At 39.0% G+C, this 11,289-nt stretch overlaps 1 protein-coding gene across 5 annotated transcripts in view; it reads right to left on the bottom strand.

Annotated features, from left to right (window-relative positions):
• Positions 1-5,307: 5,307 nt before the first annotated feature.
• Positions 5,308-11,289, bottom strand: part of SMARCE1 (SWI/SNF related, matrix associated, actin dependent regulator of chromatin, subfamily e, member 1) — a 22,992-nt gene continuing 17,010 nt past the window's right edge. For 4 of the 5 annotated variants that reach the window (XM_011998932.1, XM_011998934.1, XM_011998930.1 and 1 more), the window contains 4 exons: positions 9,858-10,030; positions 9,255-9,356; positions 8,377-8,587; positions 5,308-6,584 (listed from right to left, as the gene is read on the bottom strand). In XM_011998932.1, coding sequence (XP_011854322.1) covers positions 6,376-6,584; positions 8,377-8,587; positions 9,255-9,356; positions 9,858-10,030 — 695 coding nt within the window. In that variant the 3' untranslated portion in view covers positions 5,308-6,375. Of the gene's footprint in view, positions 6,585-7,871; positions 7,951-8,376; positions 8,588-9,254; positions 9,357-9,857; positions 10,031-11,289 lie in introns of all 5 variants that reach the window. The other variant, XM_011998931.1, reaches the window with a different exon arrangement.

The raw sequence follows: 11,289 nt of genomic DNA, 5'->3' as shown, positions 1-11,289 counted from the left end.
TTTTGGGGCCTCAGTTTCCCCTTTGGTAAAATGAAGGGATTAAACCAAATCAGTGATTCTGCAAACTTTGGTGTGCTAATCTGCTAGGCTCCACCTTGGTACCCTCTAATTCAATAGGCTTGGATGGGGTTCACACAGCTTCCCCGGGAGATTTTGTGCTCAGGCTGAGAACCACCCGCCGGAGAACCACAACCACAGCCACCCAGACTGGGACTGATATTTGATGGCTTCAAGGAGGTATTTTAAGGCTATTGTCCCAGAATACGTGATGTGTTTTTTGAGGAGGAGGAAGACGCATCCACAGCACACACCAGGAAGAGGTGGTTAAAGGTCAGAGAGTTATTCTGCATAACATCCATCTAATTTGATACTTCCTGAAATTTTTGACACCCAACCAGGGATGTCTTTTAAAAGGTTTCCCACTGCTCACTGATTGACAGGAAACCACAACAGGGGTAAAATGCACACATAACACAGCAGACATCAGACATGAGAGTAGTTCTCTGTGTAGCACAGTATTTTGTATTATTGTAGACACACAAATTATTTAAGTCTGTGTGTTTGTGTGTGTGTGTACTTTTTCATTTTGGTGGTATGGAGAGCTTTGGAGGGAAGAAGGAAAGGATTACAAAGGGAATAGTTTTTCCATATACATCTCCCATTGCAAGAACACTGATCTCCGAGTGGATACTTTTGTCTTGAGTCTTTTGAATTATTGATCCACAATGATGAAATCCCTAGCACAGATGTTCAATCTTGATGTCATTTAATCTCTTGTACAACAGCCTGAGGCTAATTTTCCTCTCTCCAGGAAAAATGGTTTGTAGGAGTTGATTGATCAACTCAGGCCCAAGATCATAAATATAAACTGCATTGGTAAAGTGATCTACTCTAATATTAACTTCAGGGATTAGAAAATAAAAAGTATAAAAAGTGCATGAGCATATAGTAAGTGCTCAACAAATGTTGGCTTTTATTATTATTAGGTGATCATGGAATTAACTTTCCAAATTTGCCCTTGAGTTATAAGCCGCTGTTGACCCAGGGATAGTTTCTAAAAAGACAAGCCTCCTGCAACTGCAGGTAGCAGGAGATAGCCCTTCCCATTACTGTTGTCTTCTCCCATGTGTGTTATCCAGACCACCACGTGGGATCCTTGGGATGATTTTGGGTAGTACAAAGACCATTTAAAGAATGTTCTTTTTTTTTTTTAAACTTTATTTAAAAAATAGAGACAGGATCTTGCTATGTTGCCCAGGCTGGTCTTGAACTTCTGACCACAAGTGATCCTCCTGCCTCGGCCTCCCAAAGTGCTGAGATTGCAGATATGAATCACCACACTTGGCCTTAAATAATACTCTTTTACATAGTACATATTTAAGTCTAAACAGAACTACTAAAATATTTGTGTTAAGGTTATTTTCTTTTTTGACAAAAGACAACGGTTTTAACATTTATGCTGATACACAGTTTCCCTTTAAAATAAGTCATTCAAGTGGAAGAAGCTGATTCAAAGAAAGCTGCTAAGTAATAATAGCACAAGTCGTACCCAGAAACGGTAAAAATTGTGATGGTGGCATGCAAATGATCGAGTTTGAGAAGTACTAACTCAGTGAACTGAACCTGTGTGCTCCTCGTTGTGCTACATCTGAAAACATTCGTCAACGCTCATTTCATGGAGCTCGAATCTGTAGTACAGTTACAAAACTTCTGTGCTGTACAGGACCGTGAGGTCATCATGGGACCACCCCTGTATTTTAGGCAGATGGTTTCCATGATCTGGAGATGTTGTGTCTCAAGTACAATACACTGGGGAGGAAACACTTTACCAGATTAGAGAAAAACGTGTTTGAAAAGAGACAGTCCTTTTATCCCAGGAGAGACACATTGGAGGGGAGACAACAGGACAATGAGAATGTAAACTATCTATGTTCCAGATTTTTCTGGACATTAAAAAATTAAAAATTCTAAAAAAGAAAATGGAAATTGTCTTCTGAAAGGATCTCAAGGGGCACATGTCTTGAAATATTTGAAGATCTTTTACTTGGAAGGTGGTGACACGTACTCTAATTGACTTCAAGGTGTGTAAGAGGGTGGCTGAAATTATAGGAAGACAGATTTTAGCTCAGTGAGAGGAAATACCTTTAGTGAACTAAAGAAGGAATGAGCTATCTTAAGAGATGATGGACTCCCCAGGACTAGAGGTATTTATTTAAGCAGAGCCATGACGCCTATGGGCACCTGGGACCAAGTGCTAGACAGGTGTGGAGGTGGCTGACCGAGGGTCCTTGCTGCCCCTTAAAGTCAAGAAGTTTAAGGCAGCCTTTCCGTTCTTTCAAGTGCCTCCTCAAAGGGAGCCATTATCTGCAGTTACTGTCTCACTTTTAGGTAAAAAGCTTTTATCATTTGGGAATTTCCCCTCCCCATATAATGCTTTTTACTCCTGAATGCATGCAAAAGAGCTGTAAGAAACTTTCTGGTGCTAAATGAGAAAATGTGTGAACATAAACGAGCTAGTTTAACTATAAGTTCACCACAGTGTATTTTAAACATCAGGCTCTTAAAAAGTCAATAGTTTGAGATTTGCGTTTTAATCAGCGTTTGGCTAACAATGTGAGATAAACTATTAGAGAAGTGTAGGTCATTCTGGCAAATAGAAAGTTCCATCATTTCACACTTAGAGAGCTGCCATGAAGAGCTTATTCTTGGAGTACAAAACGCAGAATTTAGGTTAAGCCAGGTGAAGTTGTCATTTTGTAGATGAAATCGTACACTGGCAGTGTCTTATGGTTCAATCTAAAACACTGATAAACAATTGTATCATTACAAATACATTTAGACACCAAAAAGTGTTCTGCTAAACTCAGTATTTTCCTTTCCATCCTGATCAAAGAAACATTATTGCAGTAAGCCACATTATAATTGAGGATGATTTCTTCTAAAAAGGCTCCGAGTTCCTTTGAGCTTGTTAATGCACAGTGGATTTTTCATTTGCAAAGACATTAAGCCCTCCAAATGTGCAAATCATGAAGTCAGTTGTTGTTCCAGCAAGGTTTGCCCAGCGGTAAAAAACAAGATAAAACTAATGCACTAGCTGAAACCAGGTGGGGAGACCATGTGTGGTAGTGCTTGCGGGTGGAGGGAAACTATTTCTGAAATGAGGACTTAAAGTATAATCCCAGCTTCACTGCCTGTTCACATGAGAAACCAAAGCTTCAATTTAACTGCAGGCAATAGAAGTTTCACACCGTCAGCACCAACTGTCTAAAATCCAAAAACTAGTATCTAAAAGTGTAGGATCAAAACCAAAAATCTGGAGGGATCTAGTTAAACTTCAATATGCAAGACCCCAGATTCCCCTTTAAAACATAGTCCAAGTATTGTATCTTTTCCATAGGGCATTTACATTATTGTATTAATGTGAAATAGCTATTTACCTCTCTCCAAATCTCGGCTTTATAGAATACATAATTATCACATCCTGTAGGAGAGTCATTTAAAAGACAGCCTTATTTATAGACAGGAGAAGTTACAGACTTTAAAATTCCTGTTAGAAAACTAATCCCAGCACTTTGGGAGGCAGAGGAGGGCAGATCAGGAGGTCAGGAGTTCAAGACCAGCGTGGCCAACAAGGAAAACCCTGACTCTACTAAAAATACAAAAATTAGCCGGGCATGGTGGCGGGCACCTGTAATCCCAGCTACTCAGGAGGCTGAGGAAGGAGAATTGCTGGAACCCAGGAGCCGGATGTTGCAGTGAGCCGAGATGGTGCCATTGCACTCCAGCCTGGGCGACAGAGCAAGACTCATTCTCAAAACAAAAGGAAAGTTGATTGGGGGACTATCAAGGATTCCCCTCTCCCATTTGTTAAAAATTAATAAAATTTAGGCCCTCAGACTTTCTGCATTCATACTCAAAATAAATGCACTAAAAATCAAGGAGCAGTAAGGGCACCGAGAAAGAGAGCAGTTTGATCTATTTTATAATTAAAACAGGCTCAAGAGTTTAAGTAACTTGCTCCAGTGCCTGTTGGGACATGGGAAAAAAACAAAGACCTCTACCACATCCCACATTCTCTAAACCGACAACCATCTCAAACAAGTCTACATATATCACTCTGACAAAGTGGATTTTTACTTCAGTCTTCCCCTGCTGAGGTTCAGAGCTGTCAAATCCCAACTGAGGCCGAGCACGGTGGCTCATGACTGTAATCCCAGTACTTTGGGAGGCCAAGGTGGGCAAATCACCGGAGGTCAGGAGTTCAAGATCAGCCTGGCCAACATGGTGAAACCCCGTCTCTACTAAAAAATACAAAAATTAGCTGGGCGTGGTGGCGAGAGCCTGTAATCCCAGCTGTTCTGGAGGCTGAGGCAGGGAGAATTGCTTGAACCTGGGAGGCGGAGGTTGCAGTGAGCCAAGATCGCCACCACTGCACTCCAGCCTGGGCAACAGATGGAGACTCCAACTTAAAAAAAAAAAAAATCCCATCTCCCATCTGACTTAATTCCCTCATCAACCAATTGCCAGTGTTGTATGGGCAGGCTTGGTCTGGATACACTTGTTTTCCCAGTGCTATTTCCAGCTGGGCAAAAGAACCACTTCCATTCTCTTAGAGCTTTCCATACCACAGTAAATAACCTGGTATCTTGCTGGGGCACTGTTTTCCACCCATATTATACTACATCTGCCCCATTTTGACTACTAGAAAATGTATCAAAGAGGCTGTCCAATTCGTCTGAGATGAGATGGCTGAAGTTCTTAGCCATATAATGGCCAAAGCTCAACAGATTTGATACGAATTCGTTCTTTGACGCACAAGGAAACAGATGTCAAGAGTCGTTTCCACCCAACATCAAACTTCCTCCCCTCCTCTCAGGAAGCTGAACATAGATTCCTAGTCACTAATGTGCTATGAACTGAATAGCAGTGAATTCACTATAAATTAACTCATGCTGGTACAGAGTTCTCTCCATATAAGCACAGGACTTACATTTATTACATAGCCATTTTTTCAAAGACAGTTCAAACGTTACAGATTTCTTCATATTCCCTTTACTTTTGGAGTCAAAGACCAACTTCCGTATGTGACATTGACTATAATGTAAGAAAAGTGATTTTCACAAGTGTCTTGTACAAATAAACTATTGCAGCAGTTTATCGAGACAGTTGGGTGAGACAAGGGCCCTGAGTACACAAATTCATAATGGCTGAGTGGTCATTCCACACTGTCACTGCATTACAGAAAAAAACTGGATGCCTGTCTTGCATACAACTACGTAGTGCATTAAAAACACTGAGACCTTTTTCTTCATTTTTTTTTTTATTACATTTGGACCTTTAAGAAACATATACCATCAGATATACCACTATTCAGTAAAAATCTATTCTAGTTTTTGGGAAGCATATGTGTCACAAACTATCTTGCTTCTAGTCTCCAAGACTTTAAGAGTTTATCAAAAAGGTGGGCTCTGATCTATGGGATCCTGAGCCTTGAGGTTTCGAATGTTCTGATTATTGTAAAACAATTTCAAGTGGATTAACTTAATTCCCAGCTGTTTTTCTTCAGAAATGGGCTAATCAGTTTGAATTATCTAGTCCATTACAAGAATATTAAATTCCTTGAGCTTTGTGATCTATTCTGTCTTTGGAAAACCTGGTAAAAAAGTAATTTTCTTTCTATACAATAAGGATGGATTTACCAGAACATACCCAATATTAATCATAACAAAAAGCAGTACAGATAATGTATATGTGCTGTGTTCACTTTAATGACCATTTCATAAGTAACTACTCTAACTATGGGGACTATTTCTGGATCAGTAAGATCCACGCGTAGTTGCAGGCTACACTCAACTTCTTAACACAACTCTTGGTATCTGACATTGATTAAAAGTAAAAAAGGGTAAGTGAACAAATACTTACTCATACATGATCACGTTTTTAAGAAGCTACCCTTTGCAGAAGTAAACAAGAGAGGAAACTTTCAGGAAGCTGTTGATGGGGATTGGGAAGGTTTAAAGCTATGGCTTTGGTAAGCACCCCAGTGAGCTGTAGGAAGGCATTGTAAGAGTAGATTCTGCAGCATCAAAGGATAATTCTCTAAAAGAGGTGGGTGTTTTCTCAATTAACCTAAATTCTGAGGCTTTCAGCAGTTGAGGGCTAGAAACAAGATCCAAAGAAAAGAGCCATCTTCACAACACTTAAGAAAGGTGACTGACTGTGCCATTAGGCTCATGATGCTAAATGGTCCAAAAGCCTTTGGTGGTGTGATATGGACAAGAAAAAAATTAATACACAAACCACATAACACCATTAAAACCAAAAAACATTTTTTCATTTAAAAAAGTATTTAGAACACATAAAACAAGGCAACATTTATTCTTTTTTCTCATCTTCTGGTATGGGATCTGTTGGTGGCTCCTCCACTGTTGCACTGTTGCTCTCCGAGCCAGTGTTACTATCACTGGTTCCTTCCTCTGCCATACTGTCGACCCCCTCCTGCCCACTCTCCTTGTCCTCAGGAGTAGACGTGCCTTCTTCACCGTTCTGTTGGCTCTCTGTCGTTTCTTCCAGGTGTGTCTCCTCTGTAATCACACATTTGTCACTGTCAGTTCCAAGATGAAATTCTACTCTAGTTAAGCTGACAGTATACAGCTGTGCTGTCCAATATGGTAGCCACTAGCCACATGTGGTTATTAAACCCCTGAAATGAGCCAGTGTGACTAAAGAACTTTTAAGAATGTTGGAACAATTTGGGTATGAAAAATCTACTTTTTAGCTGTAAATTAATGAAATTTATTAAATAAATGCAGATCAAATACTTCTGATGAAAATTTAGCTTCTGACTTGAGATGTGTATAAAAGTATAAAATATACATTGGATTTGAAGACTATTTAAAAAAAGGAAAGCTGATTTTAAAAATGTTCCTTCCGTGTTGAAATAATTTTATTTAAGATATGTTGAATTAAATAAAACATACTGTTAAAACACTTGTTTGGCTTAACTTTTAAAAATATGTTACTAGTAGAAAGTGTAAAATTTCACATGTGACTTGCATTTTATTTCTATTGGACAGTGAATGAGCGTTAGTCTGTAGTGTTATGGATTAAACAAGAAGAAAGCAGTTGTAGAAATAATACAAGGTTGATCTTTTAGACACTTTGTTTAAAGTCATGCTGGGCTGTTTCCTGTAAGAAATTAAAAGCATGAGGTTTTAGCTCTAATAGTCTCAAACAATTTTCTTCAGGTTTTTTCCTTGAACTAGGAGGACAGAACCTGAGTAAAGACCTGCAAACCTTAAGCATAAGACATGCCCCATTCATAGATGCCAAAACAGAGGCATAGGACTGAGTGTTCGTCTAGTTGTAAAATTAGCAAAAATCAGTATTTTATTTTGCAAGCTTTTGTTTTAACCACAAAAATGTGCTCATGCTCCAAATTCATTAAGATGAATGAATTCACGTTCATACAAAACAGAAAGAGACTCAGATAGTGAAACTTAAAATATGACTATTTAAAATGTTAATCTGCTGGATTAAATTTTGCAGAAATACCTGGGAAAGATATCTATATTCCATTCATGTTTTCCAGATGGCTGTCATTTGAGTACAAAGTATGGCACTCGGAGGTTGTCATTTGAGAACCAAGTATCACTACTGTCCCTCCCACTTCTTTCAACGATGCTCCAGGAAGCCTTTGGTTTTGTTTTCCATAACTACTTTTAGCTGAGTCCTGTTTACACAGTGTACTAGGCAGTGTCAAAACAGTGCTATGAGGTAAGGTGATCTCAAAATTACAAGTGATGATCAATGTAATCAGTACTGTATGTAAGTTTTATTGATACAAGTTATTTTTAATTTTATTTTTTTACCTTGAGGGATGCTTTTAATCAGGAAAATCAGTATACCTAGAAGTAAGGGTTTTTCTAGGACAGAGCTGGCAATTTTTTTCTGTAAAGAGCCAGACAGAAAATATTTTAGACTTCGCAGGTCAGGCAGTTTTTGCTGCAACTACTCAACTACACTGTTTTAGCCCCAAAGCAGCCACAGACAGTATGTAAACAAACAAGTGTGGCTGTGTTCCAGTTTTATTTACAAAAACAAGTGATGGGCAGGATTGCCTTACAGGTATTACTTTGCAGAATGCTGTCCTAGGACACCAAAGACAATTAATCTTAACAGTAATAACTACATCTTGATAAATAATGTAAGCATTAAAGGTTAAAATTTTGAATGTCAGTATCATGTCAAATCTAGTACTCGGCATCACCCTCAGTGGCAGGTACCAGAATACCTGCACTTAGAAAGAAAAACCTAAATTAAAGACAGCCATACAAAGCCTTGGCACTTCCTTTGCGTTTGTTGCTAGTGGGTTACCTGTCTCCATTGGAATGTTCTCATCGTCTTTCTTCTCCTCGCCTTTGTTGGCTGCTTGTTCTTCCTCAGGAACGATGCTGCTCTGACTGCGCTCAGCTTGCTCTGCGGCCTCCTTCTCCCTTTCCTCCTGCCTTTTGCGGGCCTGTTCCTCTGCCTGTGCAATCTCAGCTGCAATTTTCTCCATATCCACTTCTACTTTCAGACCGCACAACTAGTAAGAAAAAAACAGAACTCGGTAATGTTTTTCCTTATAATTTTTGAGCCAGATATATTCTTTCAAAAGTTGGTTTCCTTGCCTATGAACTATATATATATCTATACACCTGTGTGTCTGTGTATGTGCGCAAAAAAATGTGGTTCTAGGTCTTCTCTGAAACTCTTGGGTCTACAAGAAAAGAAAACTGCTCTAGCAGTCATATAATACGGGATATTCCAGAGCAGCTGGTGAGGCAAAATAGTGAAAATTCTGGGGTATACATAAGGCTTCCATTTTACATTCTGGGCTACCAACTAGATTTCCTTGTCTGAATGCAAAGTGCAAACTATAAATTACATTTAATGAAGACATTTGATGAATAAATCACAATAAAATGAAAGTAGTTAATGACTGTATGGGAGTTTAAAATATCAGAGGGCTCTAGCATTTATAGGCCTAGTAGATATGCATATACTTCATGATATTTCAAATTTATTGCAATTTTGTCAAGAGAATGGGAACAATTTTATAAAAAAAAAAGATCTTACAGGTTTTATAGTAAAGTTAGCCCTGTTTCAAAGTGAACAACATTCAATAAAAATACTATTTTGGAAAAAAGAATGAGGAAAAATAAAGTAACAGGTACGGTGATAAAAGTATAGTTAACATATTAAACAGATACCCTTTTAAGTTCATTGTTAAATGAATCTGTGCTTTCCAGGAATTTCCTCTTCTTCTCCTGGTGTCGTTCCTCTATTTGAAGAAGTTCAGCTTCTAGTTTTCGCTGCAAGACAGGATCAGGCTTTACAATCATGTCTCCTGTTTTAATGGTTCATACTTTCAAACAGTGTACCAAATAATGTTTTGAACTTTAGATCATTTATTACACGAGTCTAGCTAAGATTTAAAAAATACAAAATGCAGCACAAAGAAATGATTATGATCAATAGGTAAATGTTAAAGAATACTGTTTCAGGCCTGAGCAATTCCTTTGGAAAAAGTATTTAGTAGAGCAGTAAAGACCGATAGGATGCCTCAAAATTCTTAAGTTCACATGTATTTCTTAACAAATATACCTTCCATTACAAGGTTCTATATTATAGTTTTTAATGACAAACTTATTAAACATTTGGGAAAGGTCCACTTCCTTAAACCTCTTCTCCAAATCAGGAACAGTTTAGACTGACATATTTAACAGGTACATTTAGGCATGGTGTAGGAATCATGTCAGCTGGGATTTGTGGTATAAGCCCATTTTATTGAAATGAATGTTTTATGACTTTACCTGATGAACCATTAAGGACTGGACCTGCCGTTTGAGGACCTGCATTCTAGCTGTTGTGACAACTGACCGAACGTCTGGCACCACACTCTCACTAAGAATTTCACTGATGAGGCGGTGGTTTCTCTGGAAACGGGCGGTGGCTGTATGCTTCATTGAAAAGCCATCATCATAATCTGGAATGAACAAATTGTTCTGCAAAGTAGGTCACCAGTAACCATAAAAAGGAGTGTAACATGTTAACACTTAATTATCAAGGAACCATGGCCCTTGCTGGCCTAACAAGGGGACCTGACCAGCGTCATGGGAGCACTGGGCAGTTACTTGATAAAAACCATACAGAGGACGTAATGTGTTCACTGGCCAAGGTAGTAATTTATCTCACAGTCTTTAAATGATGATGTGTGTCTGAGAAGGCTTTGGCTAAAACATAAATGAGATACAACATGTCTCTTCTGGCTTTGGAATCAATGTGAAGGCTGCATGTGATGGCAGTAATTGAAATTCTGCCCAATGTTTCACTTTCTTGGTAGTGACTTAAGGCATTTAACAACTAACGAACAACATATGAACTGGGCAGTGACTTTATGAAAATGCCAATTTGTAAAATTATCACAGCAGAGGAAACATCATCTCTAACAATATTCAGTTTCCCAGGCCCTCAAGGAATTTTATAGAAGAAAAATAAATGTTTTGATTCCAAATTTAATTTTTGTCAGTTTACACTTAGCCAGCTGTACGGGTCTGGTTTATATGCTTCTGTTTCGTTTTGTTTTGAGACAGAATCTCACTCCGTTACCCAGGCTGGAGTGCAGTGGCCCAATCTCAGCTCACTGCAACCTCCACCTCCCGGGTTCAACCGATTCTTGTGCCTCAGCCTCCCAAGTGGCTGGAATTACAGGCACATGACACCACGCCCAGCCAATTTCTGTATTTTTAGTAGAGATAGGATTTCACCATGTTGGCCAGGGCGGTCTTGAACTCCTGACCTCACATGATACGCCCATCCTGGCCTCCCAAAGTGCTGGGATTACAGGTGTGAGCCACTGCGCACACCCTATATGCTTATTTTTAATAGGTATCTAGTGTTTCCTTAATCTCAGTCTTTGCTCTATCGCCTTCATAGTTTTTCATATATCTACTAACAGCCTGTACTATTGTTTACTTAATATTTTTCTTTAAACTAACTCATTTAAAAAAAAAAAGCTTTCTCTGTAGCAATACATACTAAAACAAATGCTCCTTTTTGACCCACTTAATCACCTCAGTGTCCCACCAGACAGGGAGGAACCATACTTGAGCAAACCTTGTTACAGAGGAAACCCCGTTACAGAGGAAACCCCGTTACAGAGGAGAAAGCCCGTTACAGAGGAGAAAGCCCGTTACAGAGGAGAAAGCCCGTTACAGAGGAGAAAGCCCGTTACAGAGGAGAAAG

The sequence above is a fragment of the Mandrillus leucophaeus genome, unplaced genomic scaffold (assembly GCF_000951045.1).
Source record: "Mandrillus leucophaeus isolate KB7577 unplaced genomic scaffold, Mleu.le_1.0 Scaffold58, whole genome shotgun sequence".
Taxonomy (NCBI): Eukaryota; Metazoa; Chordata; class Mammalia; order Primates; family Cercopithecidae; genus Mandrillus; species Mandrillus leucophaeus.
Note: the sequence above shows the minus strand (reverse complement) of the source record. Positions and strands in the feature narration are given on the sequence as shown.